At 42.2% G+C, this 27809-nt stretch overlaps 1 protein-coding gene across 1 annotated transcript in view; it reads left to right on the top strand.

Moving 5' to 3' along the window:
* KIF26B (kinesin family member 26B) overlaps positions 1-26876 on the top strand; it is a 57473-nt gene extending 30597 nt beyond the window's left edge. Inside the window, exons 4-8 of the mRNA XM_066315952.1 lie at positions 4845-5007; positions 6127-9559; positions 21936-22138; positions 23622-23772; positions 25308-26876. Coding sequence (XP_066172049.1) covers positions 4845-5007; positions 6127-9559; positions 21936-22138; positions 23622-23772; positions 25308-25456 — 4099 coding nt within the window. The 3' untranslated portion in view covers positions 25457-26876. The remainder of the gene's footprint in view (positions 1-4844; positions 5008-6126; positions 9560-21935; positions 22139-23621; positions 23773-25307) is intronic.
* Positions 26877-27809: the final 933 nt, after the last annotated feature.

Genomic DNA, 27809 nt, shown 5'->3' with positions numbered 1-27809 from the left:
GCAAGCAAAAAGGAATGCTTAGATGAGGAAAGCCCAGGATAGACACTGGTAGAAGAGTGCAGCATTGTCTGATCAGAGAAGGGCATGTCAAAAAGGACATGAACACATGAGAGCACAGTAAAGAAAAGGAGTGTGTCACTCCCGAGTCTTAGTGTTTTTCTACAGGTAGCAAATGCTAGCAAAACCTCCTGGTAAATTTTAAGTTATGTTCTCCTTCTCTACTGCTTATCCAAACAAAAGGTGGCAGCCAGCTGCTGCTGCCAGCTAGTTTAGCAACTGAGGCTATTTGATAGACTAGAATGTTCCATGCTTGCTGATGTCTCATTGAAGTGTAACCACAAATCCACATGAAATTACATAAAATACATATGATAAGAGCATTTGGATTATGAAATCAATTTCTATAGGGTGAGGACAAGTCAGAATTAATGGGCTATATATTGTATTGTCCTTTCAGAGTTCTCCCTCCATCCCCAAATAAATCTTTTTTCAAGGCAGATAAAGGACCTGCTTTAGACATGCATCAGGACTGTACAGTGATGTGATCATTGTCAATAAAGATATGGAGGATGGGATGGAGAGCTGTGGAAGAGGGGGGAGGTATTCTGAAAGGACCTGATATCACCTTCAGACTTGTTCTGACAATGTGTTCCTAACATTTTTAGATGGGCTACTAATTGTATGTTCCTGGTTTCTTGGGCATCCTGATTCGATAACCAGGATTTGATAACCCATTTGCTGTTCAAGATAAGTCGAAGCTAGCTGTACTTTGAATATGAAGAGTGTGTAATGATCAGTACTCTGAAAGATCTGTGCTTCACACCAAACACCTGGACTTAATGAAGTCTTCAATGTTTCAGGTATTATCAGAGGAATATATGCCTCACCTCAGAGGCATTCATCGGATACTGCATTGATGAGCTCCACAGGGAAAAGAAAAAATGATAAAAAGCCTTTGAAGAAATTTTTCAGGGTTCAGAACAGAGTTTGTATAGTCCTTACCGTAAATAAGGGATAAATCCATACATTGCAAGGCAAGGATTAAATGAAAGATTAAAAACTTACAGTTCAGTGAGCGCTGCTTATTCTGTGCAGGGTTTGAGGCAGGACTCTAGTGGAAAAATGGCATCCAGTCACAAAATTAAAGACTTTGACTAAATGTACACAGGCAACTGGAATTTATGCAGTGTCCAAGGACACGTATCATGATATTACACGATTCATTCTTCAGTGTGAGATTCTGTGTTGTTTGAAGTCGAGCATAATTAATCATTCATGAGGAAGGGAAATACAGATGTGTATACAAGGAGCATGAAAATGTACATCTTTCCTTCTTACTTAAAGAAAGATGCATATCTTACTCCATAGTGAAAGGACTAATTTACACTGATCTCAGTTTGCGTGGTGGTCTCTGAAGAGAAGTAGAGAACACTGCTCATTGCAGCAGTGCCATATCTCTCTTTTGGAGAGGTTCAATACCTGCTAGGGTTCCTATTAAGAGATTTATAAAAACAGCAGGAAAACAGGTAAGTCATTCAGCAGCTATTGTGATGTGAGAGGGTGGAAGCAACAGAGGAGGAGAGGGAGCACAGTGAAGAAGAGAGAGGTCCTCTCTATATGAAGGGCTGTTACTCTGTGAAATGAATGGAAGCTTTCTGCCTGGCAGTCTGCACGTCTGTACTGTACCTTCTGCCATACATCATAGACATACCCGACTTTACTCTCCTGCACACAGGGCTCTTGCCTCTGGACTCTTCCAGAGGTACAGCTTTGCACACTTTATTTTTGTTTTTTACCTGTGTAGGATATATATGAATTATATTTAATACCTTTTTTCTGTAGCCATGACTGTCTAAGAAGCTAGGCAAGAAAAGGTTTACAAGTAAAGGTAATTTTATTGGACTTAGTGATGTAGTTATAAAAAATGAGGTGACTTTTAAGTACTGAAAAGACTGCAGAATTGACTTACTGATATACAGGCTTTGGAGTCTGAAGTGTGGTGTCCTAACCTTCAATTTCTTGTGTGTTTTAGATCCCCATTATCATCATGGTTTAAGATAAATTTCCTAATCTATAAAAACATTAGTGGATGGAGTACAAATACATTTAAAATGAAGATGAGTATATGAAGTGGAGTGATTGTGCTGCTCTGACCTATAATTTTTATTACTTTTGGAGCAGAATAGAAATAGACCATTGGCATTCCTGAAGTTCTCTTATTTGCCATGAAGACATTGATGCATTTCACTCTGTTGCTATGAGAAATCTGGAATCTTCTGCTAGCCAATCTCTGCTTAATGCACCGAGCAGCATACACCTAGGAGCAGCAGACTCTGTGACTTTCTTCAAAATTTCCTCTGTCTTAGTTTAGCTTGCAGAGCCAGAGGATCAACAAAGGTCTTGCTTCTCAAAGCCTTTCCAGTGCAGAAGTGCAGATGTCCTCTTTGTAAAACTTCTGCTTCCACAAGAAATTTTGAATTTTCAAATAAGAGCTCACAAAGGACCTAATGAAATAATTCATAGCCTTTCCTTTTTTTCAGGCAGAAATAACATGCCAGCACTCAGAGGAGCAAAGCATCTACTTTGTATCTCACACTGACTGTCAAGCAAAGTTCAGTGAGACATCCAGAATGTTTTACCAATATTTTAGTTGAAGAGAATAGAGAGCCTTAAAAATTAGGCCACACATTTTTGTGTCTTATATTCTCTTTTCTTTTCTTTCTTTCCTTCAGAAATTAGTAGGCGAGAATTATTGAGAAAGGTCAGTGAACCCTGAGCAGCTGAACTTGTCTTATGACTTTCCAGATTTGATAAAAAAAATCTGTGTTTAGTAACTTTCTTCCTCTTTATGTTATTTTTCAGTGTACAGTAGTGATGTGAGGCTAGTTATTTTTTCTGGGTACAGGGTGAAGTTGAGAGCCAAGATGTAGCCTGTGCTGAATGAACAAACTCTGAAATTAGAAATCAGTGCTAGCTGGCCTTTTTACTGCTAGGTTCATACTTTAAACATTAACAAATCTACCCTTTAGCTCCTATCCATCTCAGAGGATGAATTATAAATAGGTATTTCTTCAGTATCATTATTCTTGCAATTGGGTATGTCAGTACAAGGCAGATGGTGAAGATTATTTTACATTCCCAATGCATGTATGTCTAGGAGAGCCATGCCTCAGTGCTGATGCTGGCTGCATGGGTTATGCATTCTCAAGAGAACAACATGTTTACAATGTATTCTTTTGCACTTTTCCCTGTGGTTTCACGTTTTGCTATGATAGAAGCACTGGCAAATGAAAGCCTTGTTATTGATTTCTGTGGAGATGTTAATAATTTCCGTGTTACTCTGCGTTGGAGTGGCAGTAACTGGTGTACAAAATTTGACATCTTAATTGTTCTGTGATGGTAAGGAGGGACACTAACCTGAAACACAGCAGCCTAGTAATTCTGGGGGTCTGTCGATTCAAAGCAGCCTTAAGTCACAAGTGAAATGAGTCAGGCTGTCTCAGTATAGTCTTTATGGATGTTTGCTTCTCAAAGACACTAGACTGTCTTCGGTGTGTCTAAAGCAGATGGAGGCAAAAATCCTGAAACAAAATAAATGTTTTATTTTCAGTATTTCTAGTTGAGCTGAAACTGCAAGTGCTAGAAGCCCCAGAGCTATTGCATCAAAATATGCAGCCCAAATGCTGTTGTTTGTTCAATGAAAAAGAGAGGTCCAGGAGTTTTGGTGTTTGCCCATCAGTCCCATCCAGCAGGCATAGCTTAAGTCCCCAGCTGAAAGTTGCAGCTTTATGCAAAGTTCCCATGAGCTGGAAACCTCTTGTGAATGAACAAAGACACGCATGCACCACAGGCCATTTGCAGATATTTAACAGCGAGCCTCAGAAATCTGATCCATAGCCACTGAAGGTATCACCATCATCACAACAGCAAACGCAGTTCCTTTAGTGGTAGATAAATATCAGGCTGTTGCTGCCTCTGTTTCCAGCTGTAAGTAACCGTCATCCACAACTTTCAGCATAAGGGAGACCCTCTTCAAGAGAATGCCATTTCCCAAATAACCATCCAGCTGACCTCCACACTGGAGATAAAGGTCTTTTTAAAAATTATATGTTGTGCATTTCTGACTACAGGACCACCTCAAAAGTATGGTATATGCATCATTGTTCTGTTAAAATTCATATTCTCAGTCCAGTCACAGACAGCCCCACAATAAGGCACCAGCATTTCAAAAGCTATCTGATGCTGAACAATAGAGTAAATGGTAAGAATGGAAAATTTGATTTCTGCCTCAGTGAAAGAAAAGATCTAATATGAAAGAACAATTGTGTGAAGTTTGAAGGCTTGATTGGTTTGTATTTTACCAGCATCATCTAAAATTGACTCCAGTGACTTAACTGTTACTGAGTTACCCAATGCCCTAGAAGGCAACAAAAAAATTGTGCTCTCTAATCTAATCCAGTACCCTCTTGTCCTCCAGAGCTGGGCCAGGGTTTCTCTGCACACTGTGCACTCCAAAAGAGCAGCAGTTTGATGTTTGCTGCTGTGGCTCCTTAACAGTGTCCAGCGCTGGTCTGCATCTCTCTGTTGGCAATGGTAACAATGGAGAAGGATTGAGACCATGAGGAGACAGAAAAGGAGAAGTGGGAAGAGAAAAGAAGTTTGAATTGTAGTCCAGGATCTTTAAGCATGCTCAGCTGCACAACATAGTGCAAACCTGAAGAAGGAAACTAATTAGGATTCCATTAAAAAGAGGAGAAAATATCTTGCCAAGACCCAAGTTACATCATGATGGCCAAAGCGAACCCTTGCTGGCTAATGTAGCCTTAATTCATTTTATTTTGCAGGGACAGCAAGCTGACCATGTTGCTCCGAGAGTCCTTGGGGAACATGAACTGCCGCACCACGATGATAGCTCACATTTCAGCCGCTGCGGGGAACTACGCTGAGACTCTCTCCACCATCCAGATTGCCTCCAGGGTCCTCAGGATGAAGAAAAAGAAAACCAAGGTAAGGTGATGTGCAACTCCCTGCTTTTAATGATGGAGGAAGAAGGATCATGAGGGATCCTTAACTGGGTAGAACAGCATGTAACAAAATAAGTAATCAGTTCCAAAGTGTATGTATGGACTGTATGTACCCAGTCCTATTGCTCCAAGTGTCAGAGAGCAATATCAGAGGGGTGAGTGCTTCAGCTTCAGAGACACAGGAGTGGGTTCAGACACATCCGTTGTAGCCAGTTTGTAAGCTGACCTTGTTAAATAATATAGCTGTTAGGGAGCATTTATTTTCCTTTATGCTCTTAGTGCTAACGAAATAATAAGGAGTGAAAATGCTGTAGAGTTAAAGAAAATTTGGATTCATTAAGAATTAGATTCTCTATGCTTCTCAGAGAGAGTGGAAGCAAAATAAATGCAGAACAATTGTGTCTAATGCCAGCATTGACGACCTTCTTATTCTTACTGCTTCTAAATATGGGTGATAGATTTTCCAAGAAGTAGAGTGAAGATGGACTATGTTGATTTTTATGCTAGAGTTCTGGTTGCTTCTGTGCAACTTATGGTGTGAATTGGGCAGATGAGTGAGTTTTATGTATTTCATTTAAACTGGCAGACTGACAAAAGCTTTTTTTGTCAATTGATTGGAGAGAGACAAATGAAGGGTTCAGTCCACACACCATCAGAGTACCATGTCTCCAGAGACCTCTGAGTGCACATTACACAGTTCCACACACTGGTAGTATGAGGTCATATGTAATGAGTTTTCTTGTTCCTCTTCAAATACACAAATGTATACACACACACAAAATCAAAAGCTTTGCCAAATATCTGATTTCTTTGCCAGGCTCAGTTAAGGAATGTATCTTAATCCATATTTTTAGTACTTTTTTTTAAAAGTCTTTTCATTTTAAGTGGGACTCAGAGTTGGGGCTTTGGGTTCTCCACTGAACATAGCTATGTGTTTGCTCTAGGGCTGTGCATAAGCAGCTTCAGAGCTCTGTGCCTTAGATTAAAGATCTCCCAGTTCATGTGTGACCATGAATTTTTGTGTATGCAGTTTGTGCAAGGAGCAGCTTGCAGTGCTGAAATGTCATAGACTATCTCTATCTCTCTCTCTCTCATGTTGCAGTACACATCAAGTTCTTCTGGAGGAGAGAGCTCTTGTGAGGAGGGCCGGATGCGGAGGCCAACCCAGCTGAGGCCTTTCCATTCTAGAAACACTGTAGACCCAGACTTCCCTATTTTGCATTTATCAAGTGATCCTGATTATTCATCCAGCAGTGAGCAGTCGTGTGACACAGTGATTTACGTTGGCCCCAACGGCACTGCCCTTTCTGACAAGGAACTGACAGATAATGAGGGTCCCCCTGACTTTGTTCCCATAGTTCCTGCTCTGCAAAAGACGAAAAATGAGGGCAGGTTGGAGGAAGTTAGTGAATCAGGGCCCAGCACATCTGAAAGAGACTGCCTGAAGTGCAACACCTTTGCAGAGCTCCAGGAGAGACTGGATTGCATAGATGGCAGTGAAGAGACGGACAAATTTCCCTTTGAAGAGATGCCTGCTCAATTTAGCTCAGACCAGACATCTAAGTGCGCTGTCTCAAGCCAGCTGGCAGAGCTTAGCCACTTACCAGAGTCAGATAAGGAAGATGTGATGCCAGAATGTCAGAATCCTGATAGAGAAGCCAAGGAAAATACAAATACAACACCCAGCAAAACTAAGAGAAATCATTCCCCTGTTCCTTCTGGAGCTCTTACCAATCTTTCAACTCCTTCTTCACCCAGGAGTGTAACAGGCAGCTCTAGTAAAGAACTTAACTCTTGTCAGTTAGCACACAGCACCAGCTTGCAGAGCAGCAGAGAAGGGCTCAACTCCTGCGGGTTTGTGGAAGGCAAACCTCGGCCAATGGGTTCACCTCGGCTTGGCATTGCAAGCCTCTCAAAGACATCTGAATATAAGCCACCAACTTCTCCTTCCCAGAGGTGCAAGGTCTATACACAGAAAGGAGTCCTGCCCAGCTCCACTCCCCCACCAGCTCCCCTGAGTAAGGATGCTGCCATGACATCTACTGAATCTCTGTTACAGCCAGAAGTCCGGACCCCACCTGTAGGCATGAGCCCTCAGATTATGAAAAAGTCAGTGTCATCCAACAATGAAGACTTTGAAGAGACCGTTCTCAATGAAGATCGACAACAAAGCATTTCTCCAGAATCCAAGAAGGAGATTCTGAGCACAACTATGGTGACTGTGCAGCAGCCACTGGAGCTGAATGGAGAGGATGAGCTTGTGTTCACCCTTGTGGAGGAGCTGACCATTAGTGGTGTCCTTGACAATGGGCGCCCGACCAGTATCATCAGTTTTAACAGTGACTGCTCTGTGCAAGCTTTAGCCTCTGGCTCCAGGCCGGTCAGTATTATCAGCAGTATCTCTGAGGATCTTGAATGTTACTCCAGTGCAGCTCCTGTGTCTGAAGTTAGCATCACACAGTTCCTTCCTCTTCCAAAGCTGAGTCTGGATGACAAACCCCAGGATGATGGCAGCAGGCGCTCATCCATCAGCTCATGGTTGAGTGAAATGAGCACGGGGAGTGATGGTGAACAGTCGTGCCACAGCTTCATAGCCCAGGCATGCTATGGGCATGGGGAAGCTATGGCAGAACCCCCCGTCTCTGAGTTTGCAAGCACCATACAAAGTGCCAGCATGATTTGTGTGAGTGACAAACAGAAGTCAGTGACTGACAACATGCTCATACTGTCAGAAATGGGGGAGGAAGCTTTTGGCAAAGTGCCACCTCTCAAAGGCTGTAAAATATCAGCTCTAGGCAAAACTACTGTCACAATCAAAAACACAGCAAGTCTTAGCAGCTGTGAAGGCTATATCCCAATGAAGACGAATATTACTGTGTATCCATGTATTGCTGTTAATTCCTTCAAAGCTCCAGACACTGATGATGCTGTACCGGCTGTAACTGCAGACCCAAAGGCTGTTCATCCTCATGATGGGAAAGAATCCATTGCTAAGAAGGTTATCAAATTTGAAGATCCTTGGCTGAAGAGAGAAGAAGATGTTAAAAAGGACAGCTCTGGGAGCAGTGACGGGCCAAGGCCCGATACAGTCACGGTTTCAGCCAAGCCTGAGCACAGCACAAAACAGTCGTCTGTGGACAGGTTTAGCACCAGCAGTGGGGACACCTCTATTTCCCCAGGATCTGACAGTCTCAAAAGGATTGTGGATGGGTGTGAGGTGGCAGCATCTGGCTCTGCAACCCAAAGCCCTGTTCATTCCAGTGATGCCTTCAAGAATTGCAGCCTCCCTCGAGGGCTCCCAAAGGCAAGCAAGGTGGAGGAATCTGACAGTCATCTCCATCCTACTCCTACTGACGGCAGTGGAGTCAGTTCTCCAGCTGTCTCCCAGTTTTCTAAGGCTAGTCTTGACAAGAAAATGGCCTCTCCCAAACACTGCATACTCACTCGTCCCAAAGGGACTCCTCCTCTGCCACCTGTGAGAAAGTCAAGCCTGGATCAGAAGAACAGAGCCAGCCCTCAGCACAGTGCAGCCAGCAGCACCACGAGCAGTCCCTCCGGCCAGCCTGTGTCCTTCCTGGCCAGCTTCCCCGAGGAGCAGAATGCCAAACAAAAAGGCCCTGGCATAGATAGCAGCATCAGCAACAGCAGCAGCAAGCTCTTCAGTGCCAAGCTGGAGCAGCTGGCCAGCAGGACCAACTCCCTAGGGAGGTCCACAGGAAGCCACTATGAGTGTTTGTCGCTGGAGAGAGCAGAAAGTCTGTCCTCTGTGAGCTCCAAAATGAGCCCTGGCAGAGACACCACCATGCCTAGGGCTGGAAGGAGCCTCAGCCGCAGTGCCATGTCCTCACCCACCAACTCGGGCCTCTCCCAGTCGGCAGGTGCCTCCCCAAAAGCCAGCCAGTCAAAGATCTCTGCTGTCAGCAAGCTCCTGCTGGCAAGTCCCAAGGCCCGGAGCCTCTCTGCCTCTGCCACCAAAACGCTCAGCTTCTCCACCAAGTCTCTGCCCCAGTCCGTAGGGCAGAGCTCCAGTTTGCCCCCAAGTGGGAAGAACATGTCCTGGTCAATGCAGTCCCTCAGCAGAAGCCGGGGCTCCAGCCTTGCTTCCAAACTGCCCCTTCGAGCGGTCAACGGGCGGATTTCAGAGCTGCTCCAAGGGAGCGCCAGCGCCAGGGGCGTGCAGCTGCCGGGAAGCCTGGAGACCGACGAGCGCGGGGCGCTTCCCGGGGACGAGAAGCCAGCCGTGCACATGCTGCCTTCACCTTACAGCAAGATCACCCCTCCTCGGAAACCCCACCGCTGCAGCAGCGGCCACGGGAGCGACAACAGCAGCGTCCTGAGCGGGGAGCTGCCCCCTGCCATGGGGAAAACGGCCCTCTTCTACCACAGCGGGGGCAGCAGCGGCTACGAGAGCATGATGAGGGACAGCGAGGCCACGGGCAGCGCCTCCTCAGCGCAGGACTCCATGAGCGAGAACAGCAGCTCTGCCAGTGGCCGCTGCCGCAGCCTCAAAACCCCGAAGAAACGATTAAATGCAGGTAAGCTAGTTGTGGTGGGAAAGAGAGACGACACCAAAGCAGAATAGTACACAGGGGGTAGGCTGGCCCTGAGGGTGAGATAGCTAAATGCCATTTCCATCTCTTAGCTGAGAAGCAAGGACATGGTAAGTATCTTAGGCTCTGCCTTTTTTCATTTGAGAACATTCACTAATCCTGTATGGTTGTATTGCCTTTGCAGTGGAGTCTCCTCTTGACCCCTTCCACTCAGGTTTATTTAAGATGAACAAAAACTGGTTAGTGTTGCCAGTGACAGCCACATTTAAGTTTTTATTTATGCAAATATTCTTCTGATTTGGTTCCAGAAAGGTTTCTTAATATGTATGTTTCACCAGCCCAAGACCAGAGTCTTGCTGAATAGCTGTAGCTTTTGTGAGCCCACTTCTACTCCTTGTGCTCTGGATGCCCTAAGGTACACAATACCCTACATCTGAAACCACTGTTGAGTTCCTTCTCCCCACACAGAATATGGAACACAAATGTTTCCCTGCCCCTTGAAAGATGTTATCCTGTACCTGAGACTCATGCCTTTTGAGCTGTGGCCTCTTTTCCCAGAAATTTATTGATTACAAATAATAGATAATATTAAGAACAATATCTGGGAACTACTTCACTGAAGCACTTTCAAATCAAACTGCAACTTTTTTTAGTGATGGATTGGGAAGACTTCATCTTTGTTCAGACATAATCCCCAGTAGCTTCACACTACATCAGGACTTTTTAATTAGATAGCTAGAGCCTCACGGGTCATATCAAGAGTCTGCAGGTACCTTTTTCCACTAGAGCAAGTTTCATGAAGTTGCAGAACAGGGGTGGGGACGATTCATGAGCTCACATTTTTCCTGGGTGTTGTTTTCCCAACCTGTAGTGCAAGTCCTGCCTAATCTACTTCTGAAAAAAGTTCAGGTTGACATTGGACCTGGTGGCACAGGTATGTGGAATATCAGTAGCTACTTATTCTACAGTAGCTGTGATTTTACCAGCCATTCCACTTGCTGTGATACTGCCCTCTGGAATTAATTTCCAGTGAACAGAGCAGTGCTCTCCCTTTCTTTATGCTCTTGACTGTGGTAGCAGAAAGAACGTGTGCAGCACAGATGTGAATGCAATTTAACTGGTATTAAAACAACATCCATAAATGCATAGCTGATTGTACCTGTTCAGGGGATGCATCTGAAAGTGATCATTCTACATAATGCAAGCCCAGACCAAATGACAAAATAATATTTCTGAAGTTAACTTTCCATCCTTTGAGAAAATCTCTTTTCCAAGCCCTTCAGTTAAATGGTACTAAATTGATTTTCCTCTTTCTGAGGAGCTCTACCTCTAAAAACCCCTTTTAAATATAAAAATTTTAATAATAACTTGCAAGGAAGAGAAGGATGAATTCTCTCTCGTGGAAGAGAAAAACAAAGCTGTCCACAGAGATGGCATTTATGGGTGTAAACTGACAACTTGATTGTGTCTTGTGGAGAAGCTGCCAATCTAATATGGACTTTTTCCACAGGTCATTTAGATGGAAAAGTTTATCAAGTTCTGTGAAAACAGGCAGCTGTGCAGATGAGGGAACAGATTAGATACTGGAGAATGTCCCCATTACTCTTCCAAGGGAGATATTTTACAAAAATACTTCGAGAAAACTTCAGGCAGAGCCTGTGGGTTCTTTAGACTCCAGAGTTCATCCGCAAACTGAATGACTAGAGGACCATGTTTGTTTACACTGATGCTGACAAAACTGCTTGTTTCATTTCACTTCTCTCTGCTTTGTAGCACATTGGAGGCTGGACAAGGCTGGAAATAGGAGTGAAAAAATCATTGTCTTTGTGATGTTCTAATTACAGACAAGCTTCATTATGTGAGTGTTTTTATACCAGGGCTGTATTTTGGCTCACAGCTTTGGCTTTTGATAACCGCTGTGCAGGACTAAACATTGTGTCAGTGGACGAGAAAAAGGAGTTTTGAGGGAGAGATCTGTTTGAGACTCAGGTTTAAGATTGTTCTTGTGGCAGTCTGGAGGACACACCAGGAAAGAAGAAGCCTTGAGCCTACCTGGTAGAACAGTGACACTGGTTTGTCATACAGTGCAGGTATGCAAAATTAGCAAGTGATGGTGTAAGTACAAACCTTTCATTAGCAGGGAACATGAGGAATCTAGATTTGCTGCTTTTTTACTGCTGTGTAATATTTGACCTGCCTTTTCCCCCAAATACACCTCTTTTTTTTGGCTGGCCAAGAGGTAAATCTCTTTATTCTAATTGCTGATATGAATTGATTCCTCTCTCCTTCGTCAGCAACATTGCAGTTTTCTGCCTGATGCTGGACCTGAATCTGGGATGGAGAGTTTTCAGTGAAGGGCCTGTCTGTGTCCTTGGAAACTGCCTGTCCTGGAGGGTGGATTCAGCATAGCCTGGCACATCGACCTCCCTTAAAGTAATTTACAAAGCTTCTCTCTTAATTCAGCATGTCACCTGATGTGGAGAGATTCTCAGTGAATCATCTCTGATACTTTACTTTAGAGAGTGATTCCCTATATCAGCAAGTAATTCCTGCATTGTTCGGAATGACTTGTGTATAAGTGCAACCAGGGGTTTTATGGAAATTAAAAAACCTCAGTCTTTACCACCATCCATATTTCTTGCAGAAAACCACTGCCCAGGAATTAATCAGGCTTCACTTTCATATAACCCAGCTCCTGTTAGCATTTGGTCCTGCAGCAGTGAAATCATAATTCTGTTTTGATGTGTTTGATAATAGTATAATTTTTCACATGTCAGCAGATTTATGATGGCATAAAACCAGGATTATTACTTCAACACAGGAGAACATGAAGGAGGAGTTAAGATATAAGGGAGAATACAGCTGTTCACATATGTATTTTTTATTGTATAATGAAAAAATGCAAAGTTTTTCAATCTTTCATCCTCTGTAGCATCTCCTTTCTTATAGTGTGAGTGTTATCTCTTAAAGAACAGTTTTTAATAAAAAAGATAGCACACAAAGGTTTTAAGATCTTAAAAGACAGGTATTATTTTAATACAAAGTGTCAAGAGCATTGGACCCTTCCTGATTTGCAGTTACAGATCCACTGTGCTGTAATGGATATGGCACTATAGATATGCTCATTTCAGGTCAGGCAACCTTGTCCACTTTATTTATGATTATTATTAACAGAAATGCTAGCTGTCAGACACGATCAACATGAATCAGCCCAAGGCCCCTGTAAAAGGAGCTATAAAGACTCTTTAAGAGAATCACCAGAAGATCTCACAATTACTGTTGAAGTTCTGACACATTGGAGAGACATCATTTTTTTCTTCAGATTAAGATCTTGCCTTTCAGTGCTCTTAAGTGCATTATTTGTATGTGTAGGTGCTTCTGCCCTGAATTTCATATATGAAGCATCAGACCTACACTGACAGCTTTTGAAGGATAAAGCTAGTTCATATCCTTCACTGTTAGCCTTAGGTTAATTTTTGGGCTCTGCCTAGGTACCTGTACGGTTCACAGACAGCGCAGTACAAAACTGTGTATGTAAAAAATTAGGAGAAAATAGTAATAATAAAAAATTCCTTTTGCATTCTGGTACCTTTTGAAAAATCATGTGTTTGCCTCATGAAGCTTTTCCCCTGAAGCTAACCTATGCATTTAATAAACATTCCCATTTTTCTAACATTGGTTCTGTAACATCATGTCAGCATGTATTGGCCCAAAGTGACAGTTTGTGGCAGAAACAAAGCTATTTAGCCTTGATCTATGGTTGTACATTTCAAAGCTTTGTATAGCTTCTCTTTAATCCACACTGTGGTGTAAGTATTTTTCCAGACCCCATTTTGCAGATGGAGAAATGAAGGTAGAGAGTGTTACTGACTTGCTTAATGCCCTCAGCCAAGTGAGAGCCAGATTCAGGGTTGAATTACAGGCACCCTCGACTCCTAACCTCAACCACAACTGACTTTGCCATACATCCTCCTCTGCCCTTGCTGAGAAATGGAAAATAGAGTTCCATTTATTATTTTCTTTTTGTGGCAGGCCCTTCTTCCTTCTCTGCCTGCAGTCATTTGTTCAGCTACATCGTACTTTGATTTCTTTGCTCACTCTATTAGCCCTTCCCTGTAAGAAACAATTGGAATCTCAGCCATATTGCTGTCTCTGGCTCCAGCCTCCTCTGTCTTGGGTAGGCAGTGCTGTCTTGAGCAGGGCACTGAAGTATTTGGGCATAGTTTGTCCAGTTACAAGTTGCAGCAGTTATTTATTATTTTTTAACTCCTCAGAAATTCCAAGTGCGATGGCCCAGTGCTGCTCCGTGGAAAGGCACTTTCCATTATAAGGGTGCTTTTATAATGAATTCTCCTGTATGTGATCTGGAAGTGAATTCTGGTTGAATTTTAGTTTTACCAAAGGTGTATTTTAATCCCAGGGGAGCAACAGATATGAGAGGGAGGCAGGCAGGGCAGCAAATTAGGGCGTGCAAGATCTGTATTGTATTCTCTGGTGTGCTGCTGGTTTGCTGTATCACCTTGGGCAGCTTGTGTAATTCCTGTGTTCTCTTGTTACCAGCTCATAAAAGTAGGTAATGCTGGTACAAAAAAAAGGTAATAGCAGGGTCCTTGGATCAAAAGTGCTATCTACCTGCTTTTTGCTCTTCTGCTTTGATTTTTAGCATCTTTTCCTGACTTTAGTTTGGATGTATGTAGGCATTGCTTTAAAATAATTCTCAATGCAAAACATGACTGGATGATTTCAGAGATGGAGAGTTGGTGTTAACTCTGGGTCTCTGGTTAACTCTTACCACTGTGAGGTAATAGCACAGGAGGAGTCCAGGCTCTAATGATGTTTATCCAGTAAAGCCAAGCCCCATTTGCATTTTCATGTTACATACATAAATGTAACATTTTTCTGGCCTCTCCTACATATATTTACAGGTTCCTGTCCCTTACAGTGTTTCAGTACTCTCTGTAAGGAAACTTCCTTCCCTGGGAAGAGGGGTTCTGAGATCATTCATCATAAACACAGCATTTTATGGAGATTACACTGATCTTCCTGAAGCTTGTTTTCTTTCCTGCCCCCTATGAGATAGGGTTGGGTACCTAAGAAAGTCCCCATCCCATGTAATATTGAGTTAGACACACAGGCTTCAGTCTGTTACTACTTGCAGCCGTCTGCTGAGATGGGACAGACTTCTGTCTCCATGCAAAGGAGTGTATCTTCTTTAATTCCTCTAGTTGGAGGCTTTTTGGAGCTTTGCTGGTGCTGTGGCTTCTGCCAGCAGGGTGAAACACTGAGGGTGTTTCACTTACCAGCTGGGGTCAGTCAGGGCCACTGATACTTAACATTTTCCTGCATGTTAAGTGTCAGTGAACATCAGAAAACAAAAACCCAAGAATTATTATTGGTAGTCAGGCCAAGTAGAAACAAGACTGGGGAGAAATTAAGGTTTCCAAAGGCTGAATTCCTGAAGTTTAAAGCTATGCCCTGAGTTGGAGTTGCGTATCTCAGAATCTGGAGAGCTCTGCTTTTGTCAGTCCAGGATAGGATTTGAGTGTGTATGTGTGTGTGTGTTTGTGCACATGTTTTAATCTTCTTTGCATGGAGAACTATCTGACTACAGATAATTAAAGATTCCCTCTGCAGCATTTGATGACATTTGTAGTAAAGTTTCATGACTCCGTGCAGCTCTTTCTCGGTACTAACTTTCAACACCAAAGAAGAGCAAATTGCTACACGATTTTATACACTTTAATAAAAAGACAGACTAGTTAAGACATGACTAATTATCTATAATTAGCCTCCTTTTTTCTCATGGTAGTGTGCTCTGAGTTTCATTGGTAGGATAGTTTTAAAGATGGAGATTTAGAGATTCTTGGAAAGCCCTGAAAACTATACTTGAACACTTCTACTCTATGGAAGCACTTAGCCCCTTCTATGAAAGCAGCAGAAAAAGCCAGAGGCTGAATCTGTGGACTGTAAATTATGAAAGTCTGTCTCCAACCAATATTGCAAAGCATCACATTTTGAAACATGGCCGAAATGATAATGATGAAACAAAACACCAACAAAGAGAGTCTGAGCTTTTCTTGTTGAATCCAAGTGAAAAGGAATTTGGTTCATGTTTAGACTGCCTAAGGCACAGTGTAGGGAGCTGAAAATTGCCCTTTGTGTCAGAAAGCTATAGGGCATTTCCAGCATTTCTACTTTAACCTGCTTACAAGTGATGGTAGCTAATTGATACCCTGTACTATGCCTTTACCATGTTTAGAATTATATGAGAAAGTGTTGTTTGCATGCAGGTGAGCCCTTAATGCATGTGACTTGCTGACTGGACAGCCCTGGGGTGAATAGAGGGAGGGGAAGTGCAGGCTTCAGCTCCAATTTTTTTTTTTTTTTTTTTTTTTTTTTTTTTGTTCATTAAAACAACAGCATTGATTTTCTCAGGTCAAAGCCAGGCCATTTCATGCAGCAAATCTGTGTTGAAAGGGATCAGAGTAATCATTTTTTACACGCTTGACTACTGCATGCCAGCACTGAGCTTTCAGCCACATGAATGTAGGAATGATTTAATAGAGGAAGTGGCAGCAGGCTATTGTGCACGGGGAAGGCTCCATGTAACATGCATGACTGAGTCGCACACCATTAGGCTGGGTGTAAATAAAACGTGCTCCTGACACTGCCACGGAACTGGCTCACTGGAATGCCTCCACCACTGTCCTGTTGGGAGCTGATATTCTGGCTTTAGAGCCCTTCCTCCTCCAGCCTCTGCTTTTGCTGTCCAAGTGACTGGAGCAGCTCTTCAATTCAGTATTGTAGCAATAATAAACAGCTTCTTAAATAATGCCACAATGCTGACAAATACCTGTTAAACCCAAATCCAGCCTGAAGAGAGAAAAACGTTTAGAAGAGACTCTGGTTGGTTTTTTTTTCCATAGGAATTGTGGGTGATGTGCATCTTTCCTGGAGCATCTCCCAGATTATTTGTCAACCTGCCACGCAGCAGGAGGGCTGCTTTCTGATCTGGTTTCAGCAGTGCTCATTCACCAGCTCTAAACTGCCCTGAAAAGCTTCTTTTAAAATAAGACAGTAAGTCAGAAAGCAAGGTTAAGAAAGAAAATTGGAAGTTGGCTGTACATCAGTGTGTTCTTATACCAGTACAGAAACAACATATCTAGTATAGGTGTGGATGGACTATTATAAACAAGCATTGCTTTATTCTGATAAGCAGCAAACAAGTGTTTTCTTGCCTCAGGTGTCCTTGTACTTTTTATCGATTCACAACAGTGGGCTTGCATAACAGTCAATACAGAATATGGCCTGAATTATTTTACAGTGAGACGGACATAAAATTTTTTCTTCTGAATGATGAGTCCTCTCAATGTATCCTATTTCAGGTATTTGGGTGCAACATGGTCCTTTCTGTGCAATCTGTTTAATCTTAGTTGTCAGGATGAGTGATGGCTGTTTAGCTTTTCTGGCAATATAGGCCTTGGTTCTTTGGTGTTTGGAGTACCGACCTCAAAATGGGCACCCTAAATGCTTGTGGTGAAGTCTCCACATCATCAGAGAGGCCTTCCACTTGAAAACACTGGCAATGACTTCTCCTTCAGGAGGGGAACTGTGCAAATCCATGGAGTGAATAGCTGTGTGCTCTGCACTGGGCAAAGTGCACTATAAAATAAACTCGGAGAAAAGAGGTCAAAGGAAAGGGGAGGAGTTGGTTCAGTCATGGACAGTTGACCATAAGGGCAGATCCCATTAGGAAGTAAGAATGAAAGGCAAAGTCAGCATCATGTTTTCAACTCAAAGAGAGCCCTGTTGTCAGACAGTGAGGAGGAGCAGCAGAGGAAATAGGATAGATAATATTTGCTTGTAAGAAAAGTTTGATGCTACGACTGACATTGGTGCTATTGCTATTGGAGCCACAGAAGGAATAGTCTGAGCTTAATGGTACTGCTCTAGTTAGCCAGGTCTGGTTTTTGTAATCTCCTTGGACTGTCTGGTGAGAAAAACCAAAATACTGAGGAACAGGTTCTGTACAGAAAGGCAATTTTAAATCCCCCGACATTAAATGCTGTGGGGAATAGTTTTGGCTCCACATGCTGCCTTTGAGCACACAATATAAACTTCTACAACGATGTTATATCAAGTTACAGTTTCATTTTCTGTTTGAAGCACCTTGAAATTTCTAGTAGAGCAGTTGGTTTGCATCCCATTTGGATGTATCCTGCTTTGAAGAGATACGCATCACACTGTTTTTCATTAAGATTTTGTACTTGCAGCATTTGCCTTTACCTTTTTCCCAGAAAAGATGCTCAATCTGGAATGTGTGCTTTGAAAACAGCCTAAGGGGAACACTCCAAAATATACAGTACTTAAGCAAAACCAGACTTTTTAGAGCTTTTGCCCTGGTCAACACATACCTTTATGAGCACACATCCTTTTGCAGTTTGGCAGTTTTGCTGAGGTCAATGTGCCTTCTTATCCTTGAAGTTACCCTCACATACCTTGGTCTGTATTTCTCTTACTTTAAGGCTCCTCTGGGTTTACCTTTACTGAAAGATATTGTAGCTTCAGTGCCACTCTTCAGTCAGATCTACTTTCACACTGCATGCCTTCACTGCTGTGCTACTGTCTTTACATTAAACTTAACTTGGCCAAACCTTAACCTATAGCTTAAAGTAGAGCAGTAGATCTGTTGCAAAAGCAAATCTTGCATCGTGTATTTTCATGGCTATTTCACAGCCTGGTTATTCATACTCAAGCTAGGTTCAAGAGAGGTTATTCTGAGGGTGGGTAAATTCAAACCAAGTGAAAAACATATGCTTCAGGGCATTTAGCAAATGGCATTTTGCCTTACATACTGCATGGTCATAAATGAACCTGAAGTTATTTTACCCTGGATTCATCTTAATAGGTTTCTTTCAGATTGATTTTTGGTAGAAATTTGTTTTTTGAATGGAGGAATGAATTCTATTTACATGGTGGGAAGGTCAGCCAGTTTGCCAAGAAGCAGAGGTGGGGAAGAGGTGGGAAGGTGCTGGGATCTGCTCCTGTTGATCCGCTCCTGGCTGCCCACTTTCTTCTTGACTCATACATAGGGAATAGAGTACTAGTGTGCTATAATTCCCATAAAGCATGTTATTTATTATACAGTCAAAATTGATGAGATCCTAAGTGCACCAAATAAATTTGGGACTTCAGATGGATATTTTCTATATGAATGGAAAACTGCATTAAAATTTTAACAATTTATTGTTTTGTGTTCTTATGGATGAGCAAGCTGTCAGGTGCTTTGTGATATTCACCCCAAAGCTCTGTTTAGGTGGTATCTCCTTACTGATCCCAATTAAGGTAAAATAAGATAAAAACCAGACACTAAATGGAGAGGTCAGTGGCAGGAGTCTCCTGTCAAATGGCACCATTATTTGCTGTACCTGGTCTAATAAACAGCCAATTAATCAGTGCATGTTTAGAACAAACTAGATCCAGTTTTACCTTACTGGAAAGAGGAAGATTTTTCATTTTAATTTCTCCTTAAAGAGAAATTATCTATGTTATCTATGCCTCAGATAAATCATCCCAAGTCAGCATTCAGTATGGATAAACAGACATCTCTCTTTTTCTTTCTCCTCAGTGTCTCAGACAGCTGTAACCCCTGGAAGCCCCATGCAGGTTGCCTGTGTCCCAGAGGAGCCCCTTGGCAGAGGGTGGTAAGGCTGTGTGAGGTGGCTCTGCCCTGCTGCATTGCCCCAGTGCACCATGAGCTGCAGCCTGTCCTGTTGTCATAACCCACAGGCAATCCAGACACGAGCTCTAGCTAGAAAAACACAGTGAGTTAATGTCTCTGGCCACTGCTGCACTCTCAGCTGCCCCTCTCCCAAGAGATAAGCACTATTAAAGGAAGCCTCAGGTTAGAGCCCTCCTTCTAGACTGCAGGCTTCTGCTTCCCATTGAGCCAAAAGGATATGAATGGGAACAAAATGCAAAAAAATTTACCATAATTCCTGTATTTCATAACCCAGCGATCTGTTTGGCTTTGCTCCAAGTAGGAGCCTGATGCTCTTCTGATGGCTGGGTGCATTGGTGCCATCCACCTGCATTTCCAGAGAATCTTGGACCTGGACTTTTACGCTGGCTGGAGACAGAGTTTTTCCAGTGGGGTGATTTAAAAGTGCTTCATTACACAAGAAGGTGGTTTTAACAGCCACAGTGGGGAAAAGAGGAAGAAAATCAAACATCACGGAAAAAGGCACTACGTTACTCATAATCCAGCCATGCATGCAGAGCTGGGCAGAAGGAATTTCCAGTCTGCTCAGCTGCTTCCTTGAAATGCTAGAGCTAGTCTGAAGGCATGTCAGGAAAGGAGATGTGACCATTATTATGGGGCAGAAAGAAAAAATAATTAACTGGGTGCATTACACAGGTCAGATCTGATGGTTGTAGATACTGCTGGCTCCAAAAGTTTTGGAACAGCAAAGAGATTGTGTTTACACTCAGACAAAATCTGAGAGACTGCTTCTATGAGAAACTGTGGCCAAAAGCCTCAAAAGTATTTAAAACCACATTTAATGCCTGAATGCTTTTGATTTTCAGTGACACTAGGATGACACTCAGGGCCCTTCCCATCTAAGCAAGCAGAGGACTTGTTTCCCAGGAGAGGCTGAGTCTATTTCAGGATCTCTCCCGGCATGTAATAAAATTGAATAGTCCACCATGCTCTCTCACATCCCTTCAAGTATGCAGCTGCCCCCAGCATTTTGTTACCTTTCTCTAGCACTGCTGACAAGAGTCACGCTTAGAATCACATTTTCTTGGGGTCTTCCCAAACGCTCTCTCTTGTTGTCAGTTTTAGGCCATGATAATGGGTCAGGCCTTGCTTTTCCTTTTATCAAGATCTGACTCTTCTCTTGATCAGGCAGTTTAATCTAGAGATTAACTGAAATGCATTCGAGGTAAGGGAATGCTGACATTGTCTTGCAGTGACTGGTACCACAGAATTAAAATAACTCCTGCTTGCTGGTATTTGTAAGGCTTCATTTGTTCTGGCATGAGTTTTTTTGCTGGGCTGCAGTTTGAGCAATAAAGACAACTGTGATAAGTGTCATAGGATGGCAGTCTCAGGTTGTTTGGTATAAAGGGGGCTTGTAGAGCTCTCTGTCTGCCCAGAACTCTATGAATCAGCTCTGGCTGTGCTTTCTTCTTCCGCCATTGGGTTATCTCAGATGTATCCAAGTAAAAGCACTGTAGACTAGACTTTCCTACAGATCATTTTCATCCATTTTAAAGCTAGAATTTACAGGTTAATTACTTGTCTTTAACACAGACTGCTTTCTAGCACTGTTGTACTCAGAAATTGTGAGATAAGATGTGAATAGCTCTCCAAGTCAGCTTAGAAGCAGACTCCCATGAATGAAACTAGGCAATACTTTCTTACTTGAAAATCCAAAAATTAGGCACTCAATAGATATTTTGGGGTTTTTTTAGCTTTTATTGAAGAACCAAGTTGACAGACATATTGAAACTATTTACATTCAAGTCTCAATAAATGTAATGTGGGAAATTCCTATAAATGATTTTATCTTGTCTTTAAAATAAAATCTGCATGATCATTCAACATCTCTTCCCTGCTGGTTGGCATCACTTATGTACTTGCAGCCAAGAAAGCCAGTTAATAGTTTCATTCAAACTTGCTGCCTCCAGCTTTTGTTTTTGGCTTCTCCCATCCTTTTGATTCCTGCTGTGCTCTAGGGAAGACCCTGTGTCAGCTACAAAACTTTTTTTTTTTAAATCAAGACATTGCTCTGATTGTACTGAACCAACCAAGGAAATGGAACCAGTTGGTTTTATTTTTTTGCGTGTGTCTTTGTCCTTTCTCCCAACAAACCACTACCATTAGGCCAGGGACATTTCCCTCCTTGCTCTACCATAGGCCCTGGCTTGGCATGTGACATACGCTTTGCCGAGGCTGGCAAATGCTTGTGCTTGGAGTGTAAGGGTCAGTAGCAGTAAAGAGATAGGAAAGCCAGGCTAGATCAGTTCCATCCCGCTGGCTTGGCTCCTTCATGGGCTTACCTGTATGTGCTGAGAGCTAATCAATGAGGAACAGACACAGGCTCTGTGAACTTCAGGGTACGTGTGCCCTCTGAGTGTCAAATCCTGGAGTCAGGCACCAAGGAACACTGAGGGGTCCCTTACGGTGAGTGGGATCTGCACATTGCAGCTACAGCTCCCAAGGCCTCCCTGGGCTTTCCCTCCATTTTCTTCGGTGTCTGAGAAGGCCAAACATAAATCCTTGGTAGACTTCTCTGCAGTGGAAAGGAGAAGCAATAACTGTGCTGACATGCAATGGCCCTTTCTCCATTTGCAGGTTCACAGAGGAGGAGGCTTATTCCAGCTTTATCCCTTGACACAACCTCCCCAGCACGGAAGCCTGCCAACAGCCCCGGGGTCCGCTGGGTGGACGGGCCGCTGCGGAGTGGGCAGAGGGGGCTGGGGGAGCCCTTTGAGATCAAAGTCTACGAGATCGATGATGTGGAGAGGCTCCAGCGGCGGCGAGGAGGGGACAGCAAGGTGAGTGCAATCCCTGTCATCTCCTGCTGGGCGTAAATGGCAAAGGTCAGTGATACAGGTTGGCACCTGGCCACAGTCTTAACCACGTGTTCATGTATCAGTCTCTGAGGGTCCAGCCCTTGCGGATTGGCTTAAAATAATTTCAGCCAGGCTGCTCTTAAGAGGGGTTTTGTAACGCAAAAGGCTTAATAAAAAAAAATAACAAAATAACAAACATTACAGAAAACAAATGAAAAGCCGCACACAGGTGTCTGAGAAAATCTCTGACCCCCTGCTAGAAACACTCCAAAAAAGCCTCTTACTTCTTTTGTGCTCTTTCCTAAATACTGAATGTTTTAGGGGGGACAACGTGGCCTGCTGCCAGTGAAATTAACAACAGGCTTTGAGTTACACTCTCAGAGCCCAATCCATGCTCTTGTGCTGGCACTGAGCCAATTACTGTGAGGAAAACACAGAACTTTCTAGTTAAACTTCCTAAAATGTCTAGAAGTAAACAAACTCTTTCCCTGTTTGGAAACACCTGCTGGGGGTGTGGGGTGCGTTACCACAGGTCAGCACTTAAAATATAAGATTGGGAGGAATATCTGAGGTTGAGTATTTAAAGGTAATGATGGATTATAAACTTCATTATTATTTTAAGGCATTTTTTCTTCCTAGTCTCTGACACTTGTTGAAACTATTTGTTAAGAGTGGGGTTTCCACTGCATTTCACCCACAGCAGATTTGTTTACAGAGGTGAATGTGAGATAGTGTTGAGACCTTCACACAGGCTTGGATGAGGGTAGTTCTGGTACTGGAATTGCCTCCACTCTAGCGAGAGTAGCACAGTTCTCAGATGGTTTCATTTGCTGCACGTCATGGTGGCTGCCACCCCTCAGAAGTCATGTGAGGCCAGGCAGGCTGTCGCCAGCACTGCACCTCATGCTGTTACTGTGCTCCAGAGCTTTACAGAAAATATATCTTCTTTATTAATGACTGTGAATTGCTAGAGCTTTTCATAACATCCTCCTTTGTTTAAGGATGTTTCAAATTTGATATTGCTACCAGTTCTCTTATTTTAAAATATGACTAATGCATTACTTACGCACTAAGCACAGGGGTGTATTTAGGCTTTCAATACAGCTAGCAGTGGATTTCCTAATCCCAAGAGCTTCAATTTTCTTAGCCAAACTGTGGTGAAAAAACAGAAATGTTTTCCTACAGTTAATCTAATTTCAAGATGCTGCCTGTTATTAATTATTATGTTTTATTATTAACTACCATTGCAAAGGCTCCAAAGCTCACTGATGGAAAGCATGGAAACCAAACAAAAGCAATAAAAATAAAGCAGATGATGGATGATTTCATTCAGTGATTCATAAGCTTCCAGAATAAATGGCTCATTGTCAGTGTTATTGATTGGAAGATCATTTCACTGAATGGACCTGGGAATTTCTTCCCCTCTTCACCTATTCTTTCCCTGCTTCTTTCTCTTGGCTGGCAGGAGATGATATGTTTCAATGCCAAGCTGAAAATCCTGGAGCATCGCCAGCAGAGGATCGCTGAGGTCAAGGCCAAGTATGAGTGGTTAATGAGAGAACTGGAGGTGACCAAACAGTACCTGATGCTGGATCCTAATAAATGGCTGAGTGAATGTAAGGACATCATTTTATTGCCTGAACTCATAGGTTTCCTTTGGTTTATTTAATAGGGGGATGGAAGGAAGCAGAAATGTCTGGTAAGAGTGAGATGTAAGCTACTGTTTGTAAACTAAAATGAACCAACATATGACCCAGGGGCAAGCTGTAGATTGACTGTCTTTCTAGAACTAGTTCCTATAATTCTTATTAAATGTTAACAGTAGAACTGAACAATCCTTTTTGCCTGAGAGCTGAATGTTGAAATGGTACAGCATTCTAGTAGTGGATGTTGCCATTGGTAGATTAACACTGATGCGTTTCAGTCCACAGCTCCTGAAAATGAGATTTTTTTTTTTTTTCGGCCTCAGATCACTCAAACATATGAGCAATATATTATAAATCTGGTCCTCTGCTGCAAAATAACACTGTGGAGCAAACTTGTCTCTTGGCAGCAGTGGGCTTACATGAAATGAAATGAAATTTGGCCCATTTTTTGTAACTATAGATGTGCAAAGTTCAGAGAGCTTAAAGGGCATTCACATTCAAATGGAGAAGGACCTCAGCACCTCTAACGAAAAAAACATAAAGAGTACTGCATTAGTTGTACAACAGTTTTTAGTATTAGCAAGCAGGTAAGTTCGTATCAAAGAGTTTTAGAAAAAAACCCACATTGTGCAAGATTTATTTAGGATAATTGCAAGTGGCAAAAGGAGGCCGGCTAGTGTATTCCCTTGCAACATCCTGACTCTTCCTTTGACAGCTGCTTTAAGTTGACACCAGATTGATACATTCTGCAAAACAACTACGGTACAGGTTTCAGGAACACTATAAAGGATGAGAGTGAAAAACGACAGTTTTAAAGAGAGAGAGAATTTGCTATGCATTGCTATCCACTTACTGTGTGATGCCTTTGCTTCTAATTGCAATGTGGTAAGTGCAGAAAGCCTGAAGGGTTGCAGAGACCTCAGGAAGCAGATAAGATGGGCAGAGCTGGCTCAGACAATGTATCTCACACTTGGCTTCCGTGGAACCTGTGTTGGAGGGATTGATGTGTGTGCCTTCCCTTGCCTTGCTGGACTGGTCTAGTGGGAACCACATGGAATAGGGAGAGGTGTGAGGAACAAGGAGCCTAGCAGTTTGTTTTAAATTTCAAGTTCTGAATTCAACAAAGGGATTGCCTTCCCAGGAGAGAGCAGCTATTTAAAGTTCTTTCTGGTCAACAGAATGTGTGAGAAAGTGAGTACAGGCTTAGCATTCAACATTTGCTGGAGGATGATGGAGCGCAGCAAAAGTATCTGCAATTCTGGTGAGAATGGCAGAGCAGATCACTCCAGAAAGCATCCAATGCAACTTGAAAGTATTTTTCACTGTGGACAAGCTGCTGTGTCATTTTAATAACTGTTAAACAGAAAAGGCAATTTTAAAAGACAATGGCAAGCCAGAGGTTATGCTGTGTATAGTACTGATGAGTTTGAAGACTTGAATTAGCTCCCACCAGCCCTCACTAAGTTTTGTCTGCTTTTCCTGTCTGTGTATTTTTTTTCTCACAGTTGATCTGGAGCAGGTATTTGAGCTGGATTCTCTGGAATACTTGGAGGCCCTGGAATGTGTGACTGAGCGTTTGGAAAACCGCGTCAACTTCTGCAAGGCCCATCTCATGATGATCACCTGTTTTGACATCACCTCTAGACGCCGATAAAGTGTGAACCTCAAGAGAATTTCAATGTGCATCTCTGCCATCCTCCTTTTCCCTTCCAAACAGCATCCCAAAGACAAAAGAATGAGGATGAAGGTTGGAGTCAAGTCTCAGCTGTGTGTATGAGAGATTTGCTATACTATACAGAGGAGTAGTATTAAAAAAACCAAACAGAACAAGCATGGAAAATGGAGATAGAAGGTTGTTGATACTCTTGGCCTAAAAGAGCACTTTGTGGAACCTTTTAAGGACATGTTTGTAAATAAGAACTGCTGGCAGAAGAGACTTCTTTCCCTGCATTAGCTGAGGAAGGAGGAAAGGTGGTTGTGGGACTTCCATTGAGAGGTTCATTAAAAGAAAACCTATCCAGAAAAACTGTTCAAGTGCCTTGCAAATCTTTGTTATCCAAACATTTATGTTCATACTTTATTGTGTACAGATGGTGCTAGTCAAGAAAAGAAAAAGGAAAAAAAAAAAAAAAAACAAATACACTTTTGAAATGTATTTGCAGCTTGTTTTTCTCTTGGTGTTTTCTCCTATTTCAGACTTGCTGTTTCTAAGTAACTTGTGTTTGTAGAGATATTTCCTAATCAGTACAACATATGAATAAATGTTAACTGTCTTTTCTTGTTACCAGAGTAAGGCCACTCAAAGAGAAATTCAGCTTTCTCAGATGACACAAACATATTTCTAGCAGAGAGTAAGGTTTGTTTAAATGCTCTTCTCTGTTCTCTTATATGCTGGACAACACCATCATTTTCCCATCCTGTAGGTTTTGCAGTGAATGAGAGAGAAGTGACATTACTGTGAAGTAAGTATCTTTTAAATTTGATCCAACCCCCATAACTTTTCTTGTTCATATGTGTTTTACTTTGTGCTGGCTGGAGTTATGAATGAGGAAATACTTTTATCCTAACTCCTTTTTCTAGTACTAGTAACTTGCTGGAAAATCATCCTCTAGGCTAAGGGTTCCCATGTTTATCAGGTCAAAAATGAGTGATTTATTCTTTCTTGAGACTATGACTGATAAAATTTAGTTTTGCCTCTTTATGGCATACACCACTGCGAGACATGTTTTGTCAGCTTCTGATGCCTGGCCAGGTGTGTCCATACTCACAGATGTACCTGAGAGGTGCTCTGCTCAGCTCAGCACATCTGGAAATAAAGCAAATGAGTAGATACAACACTTCAAGCATGTTGGCTGTGGCATCTTTACTGATCTTCAGTACCTGAAGCCATGGCGACATTCACATTGACATCAAAAGGACAAGGGTCTGCACCTCCATACACATCCTATCATTCTACTAGTTGGCCTTTTTGTCTATGAAACAGTATGTGGGAAGGAACATTCTTTATATTTCATAAACAAATGTGCAGAACCTGCATTTTAATTACATGTGAGCATGAAGAATTATTTTGTTGAATTAGGTTTCTTACTCTTCTTTACTGAAATAAGCACATTCACAAAAATTCCTCTCTCACATACATTTGTGGTACGCTCCTGTTGCTTATGAGGAAATAAGACTCTCATTTAATATACTCAAAATGCATCAATTAACTGCTGTACTTCAGTGCAACTCTTCTTTTACCTGCATCATCATATTGATGCTGTCTTTTACAATATCTCAAGCAGCAAGTCCCAATGTAAAAATAATACTGGTAGATTTTCTAGTGGTCAGGTGAACAGAAAAGCTTTTTTAAAAAGTAGAAGTAACATTTGGATAGTTTTATTTTCTTTCAGTGCTCTACAACTTGTAATAACAAATCTTACTCTATTACCCTTGTCACTGGATTTTGTAGAAACTTCTGCTTAGAATCCTTATATAGGATTATTTGGAAAGAAAAAAAGGTCCTATGTGAAAGTCACTTTCTAGGAAATTTGCTGTTTCACAGCAATTTCCTATCATGAAACTTATATTCTAAGTATTGAAGACATATCCCTTTCTCTCTCAAAGGAAAAAACCCAACAAACTCTTAAAATCTCCCCAAAACAATGCAGTTTAACTGGCTTTCTTCTCTTAATAGCAATTTCAGTAGCAGTTACTATGTATTGGTTCTTTGGAGGCCATCTCTTCTCTGCAGAGCCTCATGGATTGAGTACAGCTGCAGAGAGCCAAGAAAATCGTCCCTGCACACAGTCCATGACTTACACAGGAGTGGGGATGTTTCTATAAATCAAGTGGACACATTTCGGAGCTATTGTAAAATATCTGTTACATGTAATATGCCTCACTCACATTAACTCAATTATTCATTGACTCTTGATTTGGTACTTCTGTAGCTTAGGAGGCATAGCAAAAAGAATGTGTACCTAGCCATTATTTTAAAAAGTAAGAGCATGTGCTCACCCTGTTAA

The sequence above is a fragment of the Sylvia atricapilla genome, chromosome 3, assembly GCF_009819655.1.
Source record: "Sylvia atricapilla isolate bSylAtr1 chromosome 3, bSylAtr1.pri, whole genome shotgun sequence".
Classification (NCBI taxonomy): Eukaryota; Metazoa; Chordata; class Aves; order Passeriformes; family Sylviidae; genus Sylvia; species Sylvia atricapilla.
Note: the sequence above shows the minus strand (reverse complement) of the source record. Positions and strands in the feature narration are given on the sequence as shown.